The sequence below is a fragment of the Zonotrichia albicollis genome, chromosome 28, assembly GCF_047830755.1.
Source record: "Zonotrichia albicollis isolate bZonAlb1 chromosome 28, bZonAlb1.hap1, whole genome shotgun sequence".
Lineage (NCBI taxonomy): Eukaryota > Metazoa > Chordata > Aves > Passeriformes > Passerellidae > Zonotrichia > Zonotrichia albicollis.
This window is the reverse complement of record NC_133846.1, coordinates 7260701-7280632: the sequence shown is the minus strand read 5'-3', so window position 1 is coordinate 7280632 and position 19932 is coordinate 7260701. Positions and strand designations below refer to the sequence as shown.

Here is a 19932-nt window from a genome sequence, read left to right as displayed (position 1 = left end):
CACAGCTGCTCTGTCTCCATCTATGGAGCATCACTCTTTTTTCCCTTCCTTGACTCACAGTTGAACTACACCACTCTTTTGGCTATGAAACGAATTAGAGCATTATATAGGCAACCAAGAAGTCAAGGAGCACCACTAGGCTTTGGGAGAGAGCAGCCGGAGAAAAGTATGCCCAGGTAACAGTCTCTTTGTGTAGGACTTGGGACATGCAGGGAGTGAAGAACATGGGATGGACGGCTGCCACACACTGGTTTGCATCCAGAGATGAGGAGCTCTGCTTGGGATGGGAACATGCTGCCAGCAAGGGCCTCTCCCACACACCGTTTAGCACGCAGAGCCTGAGACTGTTTCATCCTGCAGAACCAAACTGTGAGTGAAATGGCAAGGGCATCCAGCTCCTTCACATCTCTGAGTACAAAGGCCCAGCTGAAATAACTGTGATCACTACAAATGACCCCCCAAGCAGTGTGTCCTTACCTTCATGGGAGCATGCCAGCAAGGGCTGGCAACGCTAAGAAATGTGGTGAACACAAAAGCACAATCATCAGGCAATGTATTTTAATTTTCATAGATTTTTAGGTGCTGCTGTGTTTTAATACAGACACTGTGCAGCATTCTGCACCTGAAGGGGTCCGGGACCACCGGGGGCAGGGCCAGGTATGCTAGGAATGGGGCCAGGACTCCCGGGAGTGGGGTCAGGGCCCCCCAGGAGCCGGGCCAGGATCCCCAGTGGCGGGACTAGGAATCCCACAAGTGGGGTCAGGACTCTCGGGAGCGTGTCCAGGACCCCCAGGAGGGATGAGGGCAAGGGGACCCCCTGTTCCTGCCCAGCGAGTGGAACTCCTGCGCCGAGTCACTCCGTGGGACGAGTTCAGGGAAGTCCCGCGCTGCCGCTGCGCCGGGCAGTGTCATCCGGGCTGGCCTCCCAGTACACTCGGCCCCAAAGCCCGTCCAGCCACCACCGGGGGCCCGTGGCGGTCGGTGCTGTGGCGGCCCGTGGGGCCGTGGCAGCCCGTACCGGGGTAGTATGTGCCGTGGCGGCCCGTGCCGTGCCGGGCAGCCCGTGCCGATGCAGTACGTGCTGTGGCGGCCCGTGGGGCCGTGGCGGCCCGTGCCGTGCTGTGCCGTGCCGTGCCGGGGCAGCCCGTGCCGGGGCAGTACGTGCTGTGGCGCACGGCCCGGATCGCGGGGCCCCCGGGGCTCGTGAGGGCGGGCGGGGGTCGGGGGGGCCCGCCAGGCGCACGTGGCGAGCGGGAGGTGGAGCATGGCCGGATACGCCCCGCTCCCGCCCCCCTCCGCCCTTATAGCGGCGGGGGCGGGGGCGGCAGCATTCGGCAGCGGTGGCGGCACCCGCAGGTAGGGCACCGGCGGCCCACGTGGCGCGACGGGACGGGCGAGCGAGGGGGGGACTCAGGGTCAGCCCCCGGAGTCAGGCCCTAGGTATGGGAACCCCACGCACTGTGGCGGCTCCGCGCTCCCCGGGACCGCAGCTGCCGGCCCGGCTGTGAGGTCCTGGAGCTGGTGATGGTCCTGAGCCGTTCTTGGAGCGGGGGACCGCCCCTGTGGCTAGTCGCGCAGCCCGTCTGTTCGGTGGTCGTTTGGTTCCGCACTGGCGTTTGTGGCTGTGTTGGAACCACCGCTCCGGTCTCCCCCGCCCCCGGACTGAGGGGGGAGCCATGTTTTGTTCCTGCTCTGCTGTGGCCGCGTGGTGAGGATACCTCAGTACCCTGCCCCGAGCGCCCTCGTTCCTCTCTTACCGGCAGTAGCGCCCTGGGGTGGTGGTGTCCCCGGCCTCCTTCTCCCGGCGAACGGTGAGGATGGATAATGATGGCCTCGGGGGGCCTGGGTAGCCCCGTTGCCCCGAGGTGGGGTTTCCCTGTCCTGGGGAGCTCCTCGTTTCCCCTGCCCGGCCCCTCGGGACGCTCCCCCAGCGTGTTTGTGGGGCCGCGCGGGGGAATCTCCGCACCATTTGAGGGTGCTCGATAAACTCCGCGGGGCAGGAAGGAGGTGATCACTATGTGTGTTTGGCCCTTGATAAAGGCAGGGAGGGCCTGGAAGCTGCGTGGGAGCCATGTCCTGGGAGTGGGTCTGCGGTATTGGGGTGGACAGGGGTAACCCTCGTCGCCATGGGGAGCGCTCCTGCAGCCTTCAGGGTGAGCTCTGCAGCATCTGGGTAAGCCTTGCATCGAGATGCCGCTCATACCGGCCTTCAGGTGACTCCTCGTGGCAGGCGCTCAGAGCTGGACCTCGGGCATTCGAGGCTGCTCAGGTGGGTGAGTCACCCGAGGCATTCAGCACCGCGATCCCCTGGTGGCTGTGCAGGATAGACTGCGGAACCGTGCACCGGCTCCAGGAAAGGTGCCTTTAGCGCTTGTTTCTGCCCTGCTCAGGGAGGAGGTAGTCGTAAGGTCATGTTGGCCCCATAGGTGTTTGAGGTGTGCATCCACCCTCTGGTGTGCGAATCGGTCAGCTGGCGAGGCGCTGTGACGACCAGCAGCAGAAAGCTGGGGTTTCTAGAGCTCAATGGTGGCTGGTGGTAGCTCACACTCGCTGGGCAGCAAGGGGCTGTCAGAACACTCCTAGAGCCAAGACCGACCGGCTCTGGTCCTGGGGTCTGCTGTGGTTGAAGCCTGGTGGCCTCTCGCTGGTGTTTGCTGGCCCCCGGGGAGCTTAGCAGGACTGGACTTCAGACATGCTGCTGGAATGCTTTGCCCAGGGTGAGTATTGCAGGTCGGGCAGGAGTCCTGCAGCTGAAGGGTGCACGAATGTATCATGAAGGTGAACAATGCCGGAGGGTTTGGAAGTTGACTCAGGCAAAGGGGATGAGTGTGAACAGGAGGCTCTTCGGCAGGAGAGGTGGGATTTGTGTCCTGAAACAGTAAATGGCCCCAGTGCTCACACCCTGCCCCTTAAGTGTGGACCTTTTGCACAATGGTTACTCATGCTCTCCAGCTTCAATTTTTTTCTTAGGAAAAAGGTGTGTTTCCTTAGTTTCATCACAAGGAAGCAGGTATAATGATTCTGGTTTTGTGCCTTTCTGTGAGCCTTAAGTCTTTTTGTGGTGTACAGGCATCCCATTTTCATGCTAAGTGAGATAATTTAGTGCTGTTGGATTGTCCTGGGTGTCTTTGTGCTGAGGTTGCCTTGGCTGTGTCTGGAAGGATAGGAGCAGTGCTGAGAAATGGGCCAGGGCGGGGAGCAGGAGTGTGCTGGGTGTAAAGAAACTCCCCCGAGGTCCTGATAGTGCCTTTGTTGGGGAGGAACTTCCTTGATCTTAGATGAACCGCCGGGGTGAAGGACCTCCCAATTACAAACAAGTTCTGCTAGTGTATGTCAGATATCTCTGTGGGGGTGCCTGTGGCTGTCCTAGCTCCTTGGAAGGTGTGAAACATTGTCCTGTGGCTGTCCTAGCTCCTGGGAAGGTGTGAAACATTGTTCCCTTTCAGGATGTGTTACCTGGAAAAGGTGTGAATTGTCCTGTGTGCTTTCTCTTGGCTCCTATTTGGCACAGTTGGCCTGATTTATCTGGCAGCTAAGGTGGGAAATACGCAGTGACTTTCGCGCTGTCATATCTCCTTTATGAGGAGTTGAAAAGCTGCACATAGGCTTGGGAGGTGCATCTCATTAGGCCCTGTAGTGCAAATCTACTGTTGCACTTATATGGCATTTCCCATTTTCTCCTCTGGAATCAGCCTATAACAGACTCTTAAGAAAGTGGGAGCCTCTCACTGGTGGTATCGGTATGACTCACTGTGTCCTTAGAGCAGCTGCAAAGTAGTTCTGTAGCTAAGGAAGATCCACGTGGGGCTGTAGTTAATTACTGAAACCACAACCACTGGAGTGCTACTGGGCCCTCGGTGTGACTCCTCTCCTGCCTCCATCCCAGTGCTGCCTTGGTCCTGGTTTGAGGGCTGGGTTCTTGGTGCAAGTGTCCATCCCACTTCCATCCATGTACTCCTGGGTCCTTGGTGTGACCTCCTCTTCCACCTCCACCCTTGTGTTTTTGAGTCCTTGGTGTGCATATCCCACCTCCATCCTGGTGTTTACTCATCTGTAGTTTGAGGGCTTGAAGGTAGCAATAATGTGGCAGTGGCTGGGATCAAAATTCAGACTCCTCCTCGTAGGGAAGGGACAGCCAGTTCAGTTTAATGGTAACCGCTGTGACTTTTTGTGATTTTGCAGCCCCCTGCTTTGCCAAGACACCCGGAGCTGTCTCTGGCTGGCATTGTGGGTCTCTAATAAAAGAATGCCGATGCTAGTCCATACTACATTTTTCTCATTCTGAGGATTTCTGTGAGGGCACAGGGTGTCCTGGGAGCGTTCCTGAGCACCGCTAGTGCAGGGAGGATCAACTCTGTGTCCTGGCAGAGCACAGCTTGTGCTCAGGGTGTGACAGGGAAACTGTGTGCAGGGGCTTGCACCTCCTGTCCCCACCTGAGACAGGGGTTTGGCTGGAAGCTGGTGCCATGAGAATCTCTTTCCCTAGGGATGGGGGGACTCTGAGTGCTGTGCTGGGGGCTAAAGCTGATGTGAGCCCAGACTACATGCAAGAGCTGCTTGCTTCACATAATATTCCTTTACCTGGTCTGCAAACCCCTCTGGCTGCAGGATTTTGCATTAGAGGGCTCTAGAAGAGCCATGACCACAGCCAGGCTCTGGTGTAGAAATAAGCCAGGCTTTCTCCCTTGGGCTTGTTGGTATCTTGCTTAAGCTTGACTTCATGCTTCCTCACACCAGTAAGATGGTTGATCCTTACTAAGCATTGGTGATGCTAACAACCAGGTGCAGCAGCCCCAGACGGGAGCTTCTGTGGTGGACACAAATAGCTGCTCATCTCTCTGGCTGGTTGGTTTCCCTCAAAGCTGCCAGCAAACTATCCCAACACTTCACTTTGCAGGGCAGCTTGCAGCCTTTCTTGCCCTGTGCCATGCTGGGAGTGTTTTGGGGGCTGAGGAGCTGTGTCCACCAGAAAGACCAATTGTGAGTGTCCAGGGAAAGACCGTGGCTGTGCCCGGTGGGATGAGCAGGATAATCTGTGCCTCTGCGGGCTGAGGCTTGTGCTGCCAGTGGGGGAGCTGGAGGAGGGTGGCTGCCAATGCTGTGCCCCATGGCGTCTGTCTGTCTGCCTGCGTGCTGGTGCTAGCTCACCGGGCTGGCAGACCAGGGCATGTCTGGGAGTGTGTTGGCCATTTCTGGTGGGAAGAGGCACTGAGTGGGCTGGGCTGCTCCTGGCCAAAACCTTGAGCTTGCCTGTGCGGGCTGCTGGCCTTGAGTGAGCTGTGCCTGTGCTGCTGACCTTGGCTTACCCCAGCAGCACAGGCTGGGGCTGAGCAGGGCCTCAATTGACTATTGTCCTGGTGCAGAGCCCTTGGAAGCACTGGGGAGTCACGTAGGCCATGTGCTGCCAGGTTAAACCCTGCCTGTGGGTGCCTGCTGGAATTAAAGCTCTGTGCATAATGCTCTAAACCCACTTAAAACTGGTGAAAGTGGTGTCTCCTGACAATCTCTATTTTGTCTCACTTCAGGCCAGAAAAAGGCCAAATTTGAAGGTATAGAGTGTTACAGGCTGTGACCAGCTGGTGATTGCCAGCCCCTTCATTTCCCTAGCAGGAGATCCCAGTTTAGTTTTAGGGATCAGGAGAGATTCTGGGGGCCTGACAGCTCCCCATGTTGGGCAAATGTCCCATGGATGTTTATGGCCCTGTGCTGAGCACTGCAAGGGCTTCTTGTGGTGAACTGGGCTTGGCGGGGGGCTGGATGTGGCTAATTCTTTGGGCTGGGCTGATGGGAATGAGCTCCTGGGGAACAGCATCCCCCTTTCTGCTGGGGGCTTGAGAGAAGAGCTCCCTCTGGGAGTGCAAACTCTGCTGCTAGCAAGGGGCAGCTTTGTGCCCATCCTTCCTGGCCTAGGTGTTTCACTGATGGCATTTCTAGCCCAAAGGCTGGGTCCAGCTTACAAGGGCACAAGGTGCCCAAATGGCTGTTGGATAGCTGGGACATCCCTGGGCATCTTTTTGCTGTGGACATCCTTCTCTGGACGATGCTATGTCCATCTCAATCTGGGGGAGCACAGGAGGAACAGAAAGCAAAGACAACAGGGCTGGGATGAGCTACTGTGGATTTCACGCCTGTGAAGATACCAGATGAACCTCCACTAGCTGCAGCACAAACCTGTGTGGGCACTAGGCTGATGGTGGGTTGTGAGAGAAATATATGGGTCTCTCAGCTTGTTCTGCTCCTTGGAGCAAGAGTTGAGGCTCCCTGCCTGCCCTGCTCTAGGTCCCAGGTACTCAGAGAGCCCTGCTCCAGTGAAAAGGCTTTGTGAGCTCAAAGGGGGCAGCAGGTGCCACTGAGTGTATAACCACTGTAGGGAAGCCTTGAGCTGGAGGGGGTGTGTGAGTAGAGGCAGAGGTGTGTTGTGCCTGGGCAGGATCTCTGCTTGGATGGGGGAATGGTTCTCTTCCTTTGACCCCAAAAAGCAGTGATGTGAACCACTTCAATAAAGGCTTTGCCCCAGAAATACTTTGGGGCATTTGCAGTGCTCTATAATGTGAGCCTCTGTCTTTCTGTGCTGGAGTCCTGCCAATCTGAGCTTTCAAAAGCACAGCAATTTACTGCATTATGTAACTAAAAGTCTTGAAATCATACTGTTCCAGGCCGCTTTGGAGAAAGGATAACTGCTTGTGGGTGGGACCTAGGAGATGACAGGGTTTTAGTCGTCTGAGGGATCTGTTTTGGGGTGATACCATCCTCATTGTCTCAATTCCTGCTCTCACTCTTGCTGTGCAGAGGAGGGTGGCTGTAGGCTACCCATTCCTGCAGATTAGTCAGGACTTTTATAGGGAGCAGTTGTGATACTCAGTCATTACTTGGTCTCATCAGCCTTAATTACTGCAAATATGGGTGTTTTAATTCCTAATAGGGTGAACTGTAGCTGGCTGCCTGGCAGCTGTGAATTTGATTTCTAGTCACATCTTCCATGTTGTAACTCTTCCAAACAGCTGAAAATGTCCTAACTATGTGTTCTTGTTGTTTTTTGTTTTTTTTTAATTTCCCTTTTTGCAAAAGGGAGGGAATCGTCCCAGTTGGGCTGGCTGCCTTACATGTGCTTTATTTTTTTTTCCTCACTTGTTTGAAACTAGTTCCGTGTCGGGGCAAGGAGTAAATCGTCAAGAAGCCTAATGCAGTTGAATGATGAGCTTTCTAAAACTGGCCTTTCTTAATAAGGATTTTCAGTGAGTCAGGGAAGAGTGTTGTGGCATGCAGAACTCTTTGTGTAAATTCTCTGGCGTCAGACTATGGGAATCTTTGGTCTCAAAACCTTGTTCAGCTCAAGGTTTTTCATTGTGCCTCAGCCATGCAAGAGAGGTCATGTCTAACCTGCCAGAAGCCTTTTATTTTACAGAGAGATGCCACCTCAGGAGGAAAAATGCTGCTTGTAGGGGAATTAAAAATAAATTACCAAGCCACAGTCATTTTGGAGCAGTTGAGCTCCTTGGGAACAGTGAAAGAATTAAACCAGTGTATGTGTCTCAGGAACAAAAGGGAAAAATCCCCATACACCTCATCAAAACCTCCTCAGCCTTTGCCTTGGATGGCTTTTATTGCCTGTAGTTTTAATTAGTGCTCACAAGTAGATTATATTCTTTGCTGGGAGCTTTTATAGCCAACACCTGGTAGTTTCAGCTTTCAAAAATGTTTTGGATAAATCATTGTGGTTGGATGATGCTTTAGGGTTCACTGAAGGCTGTGAAAGCTCAGTGTGACTCAAAGCAAGAGGTGGCGGAAGCTCCAGTGGGCAGCTTGTGTGGGGAGGGCATGTTCAGCCATTCCCAGTGCTCATGGTGGGTGGGTTGCTCTGTGTTCCAAGAGACCAGACTGCATTGGGAGTCTCTGTGAAGCCTGGCCACTCCCTCGGTGGTCCCACGTGGGTGCTCACAGGTGTGTGTTGGCCCAGGGATCTGCCTGCAGCCAGACACCGGAGATGCGGCTCATCCTGTTGAGTCCCAGAGAGGAAATCAGAGGAAACGGGCTCTGGCTCCTGGGCATAGTTCAGCTGTGGACGTGCCAGGGGCAGCGTCTTGTCAATGATTCCTTTGTTGGAGTGGCGGGTGGCTTGGAGCTGCTCATGATGGTCATGTGTTGCACTGGCCAGGATGCAGGAAAATACCCTGCCAGTGAAAAATCATTGTCTGGGTCACACTAAACTAGTCTTAGCAGCTTACAGAATCCAACCTCCTGTGCTTTTCTTTCTCTCACCCTGTGTGGGTCTGGGGCATCACCGCAGCCAGGTGTCAGGTGGCTCTGGCAAACCTGGTGCTGTATCAAATAACTGCCGCCAGTACCTCCAGTGCCAGGTAGGAAGGAGCAGGATCTCCCCATGACTCTGGATCACCAGCTGTGCTTTGACCAGGACGCTGGGATCCCAGCCTTGGATGTGCACCAAGTGACACAGAGTGAGTGAAAAGGTGGGAGCCCGTAGTCCTGTAGTGTGTGCTATAGGGATGTGCCAGGTAAATGCTGGCATGTCAGCAGCCATGGATGAGATGGTAATCGCTGTGAGCTGGGGCGGATGCAGGCTATAAATAGGAGGCTGCACCTCTCTGAGCCACCACCACACTGTTTTGAAGTTGTCACTCTGCCTGGCATGACCTCAGGAGCTCTCGAAAAGACTCTCCTGCTCGAAGGGAGCTTTTTCCCTTGAGTGCAAACTTGAGCAGTAGAGAGCTGTGGTGTGTGGGGTGGGCTCTGATGAAGGAACCTAATGCTGTCCCCTTGGCTGGTGGTGCTTAATATGTGACTGAGTGAGGTGGGGGTATTTCTGGCTGTGAGGCTGGGGAGGGCTGCAGTCCATCAGAAAATGCCTTCTGAAATCCCTGGGGGTGCACAGGAGTCCTGGGACTGGTAGTAGTTTCTGTGGCTTTGCATGTTGGGACCCTTGTTTGTGAGCAGCTGCCCTTGCTACAGTTCCTTGCTGTGATGCCTTGTGCTGCTCTCAGCTTCCTGTACCAGCTTTCATCTGGAGTAACAGTGGCTCTGGAGTGTGATGTGGTTCTGCTGCTGTATGGGCCCATGCATGAACAGCCTTCCTTGATGGCCTCTGGATTGCTCCCAGTCAGCCTCTCCGAGGGGATTCCACACCTCAGCAAGCCTGAATTACACCTTCCTGTTTATTTTGTTTTCTAGTCACTTCTAGTTTTGAAATTTTTAAGTGAATTGTTTTTATACTTGGGTGCTTTGTGAAACCTGCCTGAGCCTTTTTGATCAAGGAGGAGAGTTTGGATGCAGTTGGGCCCAGAAGTGCCCTGCAGGGGAACCAGGCTCTGCTGGGACTTCTCTGTGTGGATCCACCTCTGCCTTCTCTGGTGGCATATGGGAGCCTTCCTCGGTCACCACTCAGGCTAAGTTTAGCCATAGCCACTGACCTTTGGGGATGGTGGGTGTGCTGTGACGCCCAACTGCCCTTTTTCAGCAGAAATAGGGGTGTCCTGTTCAGCTCGTGCATGGGGACTTACTTCCCCTCAGTATTTCTGCATTTAATATCCTTGGTGTGCAGCTCCAGCTCTAGGTGGCCTGGGGCTTCCTGGGATTTTGTAGTGCTGGGGTTGCACTCCAGCAACCCAGATGCTTTGGGAGCTCTGCCTGTGCAGATAAGTCCTGGCTGCTGTCACAGACACTGCCTGTCCTTTCCAGCTTAGGTCAGGGTGTCACGTCTTAAATTTATCACTTAAAAATGTGTGCTGACTGCTGACTGGGCTCTTAAAGGCCAGCTGCAATCTGAGCGTGTGCTTTGGAGTGGCCCACTGTGCTGGTGATCCTGGGCTGCTCTCACCTCATGGATCAACTTTCCTTATGATGGTGGGGGCACTGGTGCTATGCCAGCCTTGCAAACAGAGCTTGAGCCGTGCAGTTGTGTGCCAGGAGCAGAGATTGTGCTTTCAACTGAGGCAATGCTTTGTCCTTTGCAGATCTTTGATCCCTAACTGAGTCATCGCTGACTTGATTCAAGATGCCACCCGCCATTGGAGGCCCTGCAGGATACACTCCTCCTGAAGGAGGATGGGGATGGGCTGTGGTTGTCGGAGCCTTCATTTCCATTGGTTTTTCCTATGCCTTCCCCAAATCTATCACAGTGTTCTTCAAAGAAATTGAGGTCATCTTCAATGCCTCCAGCAGCAAAGTGTCCTGGATCTCCTCCATCATGCTGGCTGTTATGTATGCAGGAGGTAAGTGGGGTGGAGGCAGTGGTACTTGTGCTCCTGCATCACAGCACAAGATGCTAGTCTCCTGCTGGGACTGGTGGTTCCCACCTGGCTGTGGTGACGACAACCAAAATTTTGCTAACACTTTGAATTTTCTCCTTATCTGAGAGCAAAACCTCCCTCAATGAGTTTTCTTAAAGGAGGCTGCTCAGAAAGTTCCATTTAATGCCCAGAATGCAAAAACCGGGTTAATCTGTCCTCTGCAAAGCTGTAAAATCTTTCCGGGGAATTATGACTTGTGTAATTCTGCCTTTGTCCTTGTTACAGTGAGTTGCAAATGCTGTGTCTACTCCCAGCATCCTCCTGAAGGCCAGGGAGCTGCTCTGATACATGTGGCAATGTGGCAACTCTGCTCTTAGGGGCACTTTCAGATAAGACCTTTTTTTTTTTTTTTCCAATTTAGGGAATAGTGGGTGTATGTAGGCATCTGTCCTCAGTTTCTTGTCAGCACAGTTGTGCTTGGAGTGCACTGAAGCCTCGTGCCACAAGTTACTGCTTGCTGGTGCCAAGCAGTGCTGTAGGCAGCTTATGCTGTTTGAGAATGGTAGTGTGCACTGGAAATGCAGAGACATGAGCAGAATAAGGCAAACCCACATAAACTAAAACAGCCCCACTCCCTCCCCTGTCCTTCAGAAGCTGCCTTTTGAAGACTTTTAACTCTCTAGCTGGGTACTTCATGCATGTTTTTAGTGGGCGAACAGCATGCAGTGTTCCTGGTCTCCAGACCCTGGGGTCTTGTATGTGCCTGCAAACACAGTCTTGTGCTGGACTGAAAGAAACACTGTGAGCCTGCTGTTGTGGCCACTTCAGAGGCAAATGGGAGCTTGTCCCTGCTGCCAGTCCCCAGCTGGCAGGTTGCCTGCAGCCTTGTTGGATTTGTGCATCCAAAGGAGCTGACGTCAGCTCCCGGCTGAGCACGAGGCTTTTCCTTTGCAGGGAACAGGCTCTGCTTTGTCCTCGCTCAGCTAGCGAAGCGACCAGCACATTTCCCTGCTCCAATGTTGTAACAAGCTTGTAAACCGTGTAACTGTCTTAATGAGACCCAATCTGGGCCATTCCTCCTCTCCCAATAGCTCAGAGCTGGTTCTTCTGGGGGCACTGTCTGGAGCTGCCTGGCAGCAGGGGTAAGAGCTCCCTCCTCCAGTACTGGAGTAGTAGTTGTCCCCATATCCCCCTCCCTCCATGATGATTCTGTCCCTCCTGCTTTCACTGAGCTGTAGCCATTAAATTCCAGCAGCTGCTGGTCTTGGGTCTGCTTGGCCATATGCTGGTGGCAGGGATGCTGAAAGTACCCCAGATCTACCTGGGTGCATTTTTCCCCCAGAAGGTGGTCAAGTACTGAACAGGCTTCCCACAACAGTGGCCACAGCCCCAAGGCTGCCAGAGCTCAAGGAGCATTTTGGACAATACTCTCAAGCAGAAGGTGGGATTGTTGGGGTTGTCCTTTGAAGAGCCAGGAGTTGGACTCGATTCTTGAGGATCGCTTCCATCTCAGAACTTTTTATTCATCCCCCAGCTGCTGAAGCACTGGAATTGCTGCTGCCCCATTCATTCCTGCCGAAACCAGACCCTTTATAGAGTCTGAATTGCACTGGAGCAGTCCCAGTGTGCATCCCATTTTCCCTGTCTCCTAGGACACCTGCCTGCTTGGAGGCTGAAAAAGTAGTTCATCCTCTGGAGTAGTAGAATCTCACAGAGCTGGGGCAGCTTCTGTCCTGGGTAGGGCTAGGTGTGAGGAAGCAGCACATTTCCCTCCAGCTGCCCTGTGCAGTCACCATCAGGATGCATGGATGTTATGGTGTCAAATGCTCCTTTGTCAGCCCCATGTGGGGATTAGATTCCATTATTTACGTGTTTTTGGCGGCTTGAGCAATCAAGTTAGATCAGGTAATGTTTAGTCAAAAACACTTCCAGTGAATCTAGAAAACAGGTATGGGTATTGTTTTCCTTTAGAAAAAGGGGGGATGAGGAGAATTGCCCCTAGAGTACCTGGCACTGCCCAGCTGTGTGGCTTCCTGCTGATTGCCCTTTGGAGCCTGCTATTTTCAGGGGGACTTCCCAGAAGAAAGGCTGTGGCTGCATTTAGACTCTTCAGGGGCATCACATTTGCTGAGTTCAAGGTTCAGATTTTGCAAAGTGCTGAGTGCTCTGTGCACCTTGTGATGTGGCAGCTCCCAGGTGCTGCTGCTGCCCCCTCTCACAGGACCCAGAGCCATGGCCCGTCCCTGGTGGCATTGCACTGGAGCTTCTGGTAGCAGAGAGCAGAATGCTGTGAGGCTGGGAGCAGACTCTGCAGCACCAAGGCTTCTGTAACCTGCTCCAGACTTTGTTTAAACTGGGCAAAAAGGTCAAGTACCATCCAAGGACCCATGAATAACATGTTGACAACCTCTCTGTCTGTTAATGGCAGAGCAAGGTCTGTTAATATTCAATGGATGTTCATTCAGTGTATTTAAATACATTTTAGTGTCTGTAGAGCATGCTTGGCAGTTTCTAATCACTGTTTGCTTTGGATTAAAGCGCCTGATACTGAAGCACTTAAAAGGGCAATTGGTCCCTGTCTGCATTAGGGATAGCAGTGAAAACAGAAGCACCCCTTCTCCTGGGGCACTGCTGCTTCTCCCCAAGCCCTGAGGAGCTTCACTTGCACCCAGAGAAGGTGTTTCCTCACAGCTTCATCTGGTCTTGATCAGAAACATCTGTCAGGAGATGTGCAGTTGCTTTGTGGCTGAGACCCCAGCTCATGGTGAGTGGGTGGCTGCAAGTAGGGCAGAGCCCCCAGTGCAGCATGAGGCTGGTGGCTTCGGCCTGTCCCAAAGCCCTGTCTCTGGGGGCAGCTGGTGGCCGGGCAGCTCCTCTTTCAGCCCACAGAAGGCAACTTGCTCAGAGAAGTCAAAGCTTTCTGTGCTTCAACAGTTTTCTCTCTCTTATGGTTGGTTTAGATTAGATATTGAGGAAGAAATTCTTCCATGAGGATGATGAGGCCCCGGCACAGAGAAGCCTAGAAAAGCTGTGTCTTCTCCATCCCTGGAAATGGCCAAGAGTAGGTTGGATTGCAGCAACCTGTTTTAGTAGGAAATGTCCCTGCCCATGGCAAGGAGCTGGAACAAGATGATCTTTAAGGTCCCTTCCAACTCAAACCATTTTGTGATTCTCTTGTCTCCAGCTGCCTCTGAACCTTCTGTCCTTTCCCCTTACCCCAGTTCCCTCCCTGGGAGAAACAATGCTGTGTGAAAGCTGGAATCATCTGGCAGTAAAGATGCAGTGTGCTTGTGTGTGTATTTGGTCTCTCATGCAAAGATAACTCCTCTCTGGTGCATCTCCTTTGTTTGCCCAGGTCCCATCAGCAGCATCCTGGTGAACAAGTATGGCAGCCGGCCCATCATATTAGTAGGCGGCTGCCTTTCCGGCTGTGGGCTGATCGCAGCCTCCTTCTGCAACACGGTGGAGGAGCTCTACTTCTGTATTGGGGTCATAGGGGGTAAGTGGTAGCTCTGCCCTAGTGGGGCAGTGAAAGGAGCAACTTCAACCCAGTAATTATTAGTTGATGTCTGAATTTGCATGAGTTCTGGTTCTTGTCACTGCCTGGGTGCCTCTTTAGCTGGTAGCAGGGGCTGATTCCTGCTTATGCCAGCTGGGATGTGGGTGAGTCAGTTGTTGGAATGGACTGTCTGGGGCACTGGTGGAATCACCATCCCTGGAAGTGTTCAAAAAGCATGTAGATGTCACACTTGGGGCATGTGTTAATGGGGACCTGGCAGTGCTGGGGGGATGGTTGGACTCCATTTTCTTAGAGGACTTTTCTAACCTAAATGATTCCATGATTCTAAGTTGGAAATGGAGCTGTGAACTCCCCAGAAGTAAAACCCCACTTGTCCTACTAGCCCTTCTGCCAGTGCTGCTGGAGGCATCCAAGACTTGAGCCCCTTATCTCTCTCCTGCAGGTCTTGGACTTGCCTTCAACCTGAACCCTGCCTTAACCATGATTGGCAAGTACTTCTTTAAGAGGCGTCCACTGGCCAATGGGCTGGCAATGGCAGGCAGCCCTGTCTTCCTCTCTACCTTGGCACCCCTCAACCAGTTCTTCTTTGGCATATTTGGCTGGCGTGGCAGCTTCCTCATCCTGGGTGGCCTCCTGCTGAACTGCTGTGTGGCTGGATCCCTGATGCGGCCCATAGGTCCCAAGCCAGTTCAGAAGAAAGAGACCAATAAGGAAGCACAGCAGGAGGCTGGGAAAGCGGGGAAAAAGGATGATGGTGACACCAGCACGGACCTCATTGATGGAAAGGCCAAGAAAGAGAAAAGCTCAGTCTTCCAGACAATCAACAAATTCTTGGACCTGACTCTATTCAAACACAGGGGCTTCCTGCTCTATCTGTCAGGCAATGTAATAATGTTCTTCGGGTTGTTTGCTCCCTTGGTCTTCCTCAGCAATTATGCAAAGAGCAAGAAGATTCCTAGTGACTCGGCAGCCTTCCTGCTCTCCATACTGGCCTTTGTGGACATGTTTGCCAGACCTTCCATGGGACTGGTGGCAAACACCAAGTGGGTCAGACCCCGCATCCAGTATTTCTTTGCCATTGCTATTATTTACAATGGTGTTTGCCACATCTTGCTCCCCATGTCCCCCACCTATACTGGCTTCTGCATTTATGCTGGCTTCTTTGGCTATGCCTTTGGCTGGCTGAGCTCGGTTCTCTTTGAGACCCTGATGGACCTGGTGGGAGCTCAGCGGTTCTCTAGTGCTGTTGGCCTGGTGACCATCGTGGAGTGCTGCCCTGTTCTTCTGGGACCCCCTTTGCTAGGTAGGATGTGCTGTGCCTGGAGAACTCACTTGAGGGCATGGTTTTAATGGAGTGGTGCTGGGGTGGTGATTGAACTTTGATCTTAAAAGTCTTTCCCAACCTTAATGATTCTATGGTTCTTTGACTCTGGCTATTCTGCCTGGACTTGCTTAGTGGTGGTGGGTTCCCTTGAGTCATGGGCAGCCCATGGCACTGGGGCAGTAGTCTGTAGACCACTGAGGAATGGCCAAGGAAGTGGGATCTGAACCCGTGGCACAGGGTAGGGGAGCAGGGAGTAAAGGAATGTGGGACAGGTCCTTGTCTGAATGTGAGAGTGGTGGGCTTGGGCTGCTCTTGGGAATATCTCCATGACCTGGAGCTGCTTTGGGGGCTTCTTGCTGAACTGCGTACTCTTGTCTTTTAGGGAAACTAAATGACATGTATGGTGACTACAAGTACACATACTGGGCCTGTGGGGTTGTCCTGATCATCGCTGGGATCTACCTCTTCATTGGGATGGGCATCAACTATCGCCTGGTGGCCAAGGAGGAGAAAGCGAAGAAGGAAAGGAAGGAGGACGAGACCAACATTGATGAGGCTGGGAAGAAGAAAGAGGAAAAAAATGATGTAGCACCCTCACCTCAGAAGAATGTGGAGGGTGGTGTCAAAGAGGAGGAGAGCCGCATGTGAGGGACCAGTCTTAATCCCAGAGTGTCGGGGAAGTGCTGCTGCCCTGATGTGGCAGCCAGGGCAGAGCTCCGCTGGCGCTGGGGGGCTGTAAGAAGTGTTTAAACCGGGTGTTCATTTTTAAACAGGCTCTGAATTGTCTTTCCATCTGTGTTAAAGGTAACAGGACTACACATGCAGTATCCTCGTGTGTCCAGGGGCAGGGGGCTTTTATAGTCTGGCTTTTTAACAGTAACATGAATGTACTAATATGTGCCTTACAGTCTCCGTATCTAGCTGAATCTGAACGAGCCTTAACTCTAAACTGTGCTTTAGCTCTGTATTCTGCTTGGGTTGGGGGGCGGGGGGATATGTGTGTGTTTTGGGGAGTTTTTTTGTTAAAAAGCCATAAAAAAGCAGGATACTGGATTTGTTGAAGCACAATGGGCTTCAGGGCCGGCCCTGGATGAATACTGCTTCATACGCTTCTTACTGCAGGTCCTCTGCAGGGGAGATGCAGGCATGGGGCAAGGTGCTCCTTAACCCTCATGCCCAGTGCCTCCCGGCTCTTTAGGTGGTCTTTAGGTATGTTTTGAAAACACTTTAGCTACTGTAGTTCTTTAAAATCCCTGTTTTTGTAGCTGTTCTCTCATGGGATATTCAGGCTGAAGAAAGATGGCTGGGGTTCTTGTTGGGCAGTGTCACCCACTCCAGGGCTGTGGCAGCCCTGCTTGCCCAAGCCTTCCTTGGAGACTGTTGGAGTCCCCCCTGCCTCCCCACTCTGCCTCAATAGTGCCTCTTCTCAGCCCAGTGCTAGGTGATGTGAAATGGGCTCAGGTTGTGCTGCTGGCATTCACACTGCTGTTGGCTGTGCTGGCCCATCCTGCCCATGGGGTGGGCTTCCACCAGAGCATCCCACCCAGCCAGGTGTTTTGGGTGCCTGACCTTGGGCAGAGTGGTGAGGTGAGTGGAGATGGTACATCCCTGAGACTTTTTCTGCTTTTGCTCTTTTATCTGTTAGAGAAACCTCTTTTACTTGCTTCTGTTCAACTGAGATCTTAAGGCGATGGATGCTGAACCTCTCACATCTAGGACACGTAAGGGGGAGGAAAGAATTTGTACGTATTTATTTTTTATTTTTTAGTGTTGGAAAATATCTCAACGTACGTGGAGCAGGTTAATGGCTCTCAAGTTCTAATAATGTTGATCAGAATTCATGTTAAGAGGCTTGAGTTTTTTCAAATAAACTTGTTTTTTTACAATTTACCTATCAAATGTTGAACTTCTTTCTTAGAAGTGAGATTTCTGTGCGCCAGATGGCATAGATTTAGGGTCAGTTTTGAGGATAGGGTGAGTGGGGCTGTGGTAGGGCCTGACTCTACACTTGCTGCTCGAGCACCCTATGGAAGCTGGACACATACTGAGAGGGTGAGATGCCCCCTTCCAGCTGGAAGAGGAGGCTTTGCTCAGCAGTAGGATGGCAACAGCATAGTGTCCTCATGCACTCTAGTTTTAGAAACCTATAAAAAGCCTCAAGAACTGCCTTGATTGTGAGGGAGAGGGACATGCACTTAAAAGTCTGAATAGTGTGCAGATCCTCTTGCTGTTTCCTTCCAAGCTGAGTGGAACCACACCTGTATGGGCCTGAAACTAAATGAGGGGTTAAATGAAGGTGGTCTTCAGGGAGTTGTTCTGGGGTCTCTGAGTCTGTGGCAGCTTCAAGCCCTGCATTGCAGCTGCTCTCCTTGCTCTCCCTTGCTGCAAGGCCCGTTTTGCTTTTTTTGGTCTAAATCTCTCATAAAGCACCCTGAATTGTTGGGGTTTTTTTAAAGACTGTAGATTATTAAGCCAGGGGAGTATTTTGCAAAAGAGGATGTACAGTTACTGAGCTGTGGTATTGCAAAGCCAGGTAATTGTATTTTTGTAGATGGGTGTCTGGTGGACCCCCAGAGAGATGGGCTCACATCGCAATAACCAACCCCTGGGAAACTTGCCCTGTTATCAAAGTTTTTGTATCTACAGACAAGGTCCCCTCTGTGTGTGGGGTGGTCTCTGGTGGGATTCAGACATTGCTGCAGGAGGGCCTGGGCTCTTCTGCCATACCAAACGTTGGTGATGCCTGTTGGGAAGAGCATCTGTTCTGTGAAATGCAGAATGTGCTCAGCCCTATTCTGCGGGTCCCTACCTCTCGTGGTCATTGGGGGTCCTGTCTGGGCTGTGTCCACAGTTGACATGGGTGTTCCTGTAGCCAGGGCCACTGGAAGAGGCTCACTTAGCTAGGGCAGGAAGCCAACCTTGCTTCTAAGGAAAAAAGTGTTTAAATAATTTCCTGCTGCTTGGATGTGGCTGGCTGGGAACACTTCAGTAGTAAATCCTGGTTGTTCTCTACTGGTGACCTCCATGCCCTCTCTGGAGCTGGGTGTCAGCCCTGTCCTTGTTCCAGGATCTCCTGTGGGACTTGTTCCTCTGATCTGATGCTGTGGAAATGCAGGTAAGAGTGGAAGGTTGGATTGGGAGGAAAAACTTGCTCTTGCCCTTTATTAGGCTAGAAACTAAGTGCCCTGATTGGGGTGGAGCACAGTCCTTGCTATGGCAGGTGTGGCACCCCTTCAGGGCACAGCTTCAGGGGCTGCCCCTGTGCCTGCTCCTGGTTCAGCTCTCAGGAGCAGGAGAGCTATATTTAGTCATGTTATTTCTGTAAGCAAAGTTATCTACAGTGCTGGGAAGTACATGACCTGGGCTCCCAGAGCGTCTCTGTGTTATGTACCTGTAAAACAGGAGCTAAAATTAGGCATAGGGATCGAAAAAGCAGATGGGAGCCCTGGCTTTACCCATGATGATGGCTGAGTGGACAGTGGATGCCCAAACCAGCCATTGTGCTCCAGGGCTGCTCTGCAGGCTGAACCCATTGTGCTGCCTAACTGGAGGAGATGGAGATCCACTGGATGTGGTTCCTTTGCAAAGGACCACAGTACAGCCATGGGGACATGTGTGCTTCCCTGCTCCCCGTGCCAGGAGTTGGGAGAAGTGGGAGTATTGCTGGCCAGATTCCCACCATTCTTCCACAGGTTTCCTTTATGCACCTGGCCACGTTGCCTTCCTTCCTCCAGGGACAGCAAAATAAAATTCTCTTCATAGCGAGCAGAATTGAGGAAATACTTGGGAGCTAATTCCCCTGGAGTTTGCTTTCCCAAACATCTGAAGTTGCCAGCCAGGATTGCTGAGCAGCAGCTGGGGGGGTTTGAGGGGCTCCTAGAGGAGCAGGCTCTGCTCCAGCTGCTGGATTGGAACTGCTGCTGGCTGCTGACTGCTGGTGGCAGCCAGGCCTCTTGATGGTGGGAGTGGGATAAGGCAGGCAGACCTCAGCTGTCCTCCCTCTTTTCCCTTCTTCCCTCTGTGAGCCCTCTGAACACAGTGGTTCTGGGCTGGGAGGCTGCTGCTGCCCCTGCTGTACTGTTGGGCCATCCTCTATTGCCAAATGCACCCCAAACCCATGGCGGCCCTGAGCCTGTTTTCCCCACTCTGTGGGGCCATGGTGCCTGTGGTTCTGCAAGAGGCCTGGCAGGCCTACAGCCCTTCACCAATAGACATTCCCAGCCTCCTGAAACAGAAACAGCCTAATCCTCCCCACAACGTATCACAATCCCCTTCCTGGGGAGAGGGGAGCCTGGCTGCAGAGCTCATTCATGTGACAAGCATGAGGAGGGGATCTGGGTTCCTGCCTGCTCCTGCTCTGCCCACAGACTTTATTCAGTTATTTTGGGAGATTTGGGTTATGCTGAGTGTGCATCTCTGTCCAAGCACTCTGGGCTGCTACTCTGCAAACAAATGCTGCTGTTCCCAGCCACTGCCAAGATGCTGGTGGGGCCCAGCAGGGTGGGCAGCTGCTGGCAAAGGCTGGTCAGTCCCATGGCCAGCACTGCCTCTGGCTGTGGCTGTCTGCCCTGGCTGCGATAGAGGCAGAGAGAATTAGAGAATCATAGAGTGGTTTGGGTTGGAAGAGACTTTCCCATTCCCCTCCATGACATGGGCAGGGCCACTTTTCACTAGACCAGGCTGCTACAAGCCCCATCAGCCTGGCTTTGAACACTTCCAAGAAATGGCAGGGTGATCAGTGCCACCCACATTGCTACTGCTAGCTGCCACCTTCCTGCTGCAGGTGGGTGTATGGGGATGACCACAGCTGTGCAGTGCCCATCCTGACTCCCAGAGAGGCCTTG

The 19932-nt window shown here is 52.8% G+C and overlaps 1 protein-coding gene across 4 annotated transcripts; it reads left to right on the top strand.

Moving 5' to 3' along the window:
- Positions 1-1230: 1230 nt before the first annotated feature.
- SLC16A1 (solute carrier family 16 member 1) lies at positions 1231-16978 on the top strand. Of its 4 annotated transcripts, none has more exons than XM_005495635.4 (5): positions 1231-1356; positions 9969-10226; positions 13600-13743; positions 14207-15067; positions 15471-16978. In XM_005495635.4, the coding sequence occupies exons 2-5, from the start codon at positions 10010-10012 to the stop codon at positions 15734-15736; spliced, it is 1488 nt and encodes a 495-aa protein (XP_005495692.2). In that variant the 5' UTR covers positions 1231-1356; positions 9969-10009; the 3' UTR covers positions 15737-16978. The 4 variants fall into 4 exon arrangements, with proteins under 4 accessions (XP_005495692.2, XP_074384093.1, XP_074384092.1 ...); XM_074527992.1 differs by lacking the exon at positions 1231-1356 and adding an exon at positions 1418-1440; XM_074527991.1 differs by lacking the exon at positions 1231-1356 and adding an exon at positions 1789-1811.
- Positions 16979-19932: the final 2954 nt, after the last annotated feature.

Excerpts from the sequence above, each read along its gene's own strand:
- SLC16A1 (XM_005495635.4), top strand. The coding sequence starts at position 10,010 with ATGCCACCCGCCATTGGAGGCCCTGCAGGATACACTCCTCCTGAAGGA. Across the intron at positions 10,227-13,599 it reads GGCTGTTATGTATGCAGGAG|GTCCCATCAGCAGCATCCTG; the intron begins GTAAGTGGGGTG and ends TTGTTTGCCCAG. Across the intron at positions 13,744-14,206 it reads CTGTATTGGGGTCATAGGGG|GTCTTGGACTTGCCTTCAAC; the intron begins GTAAGTGGTAGC and ends TCTCTCCTGCAG.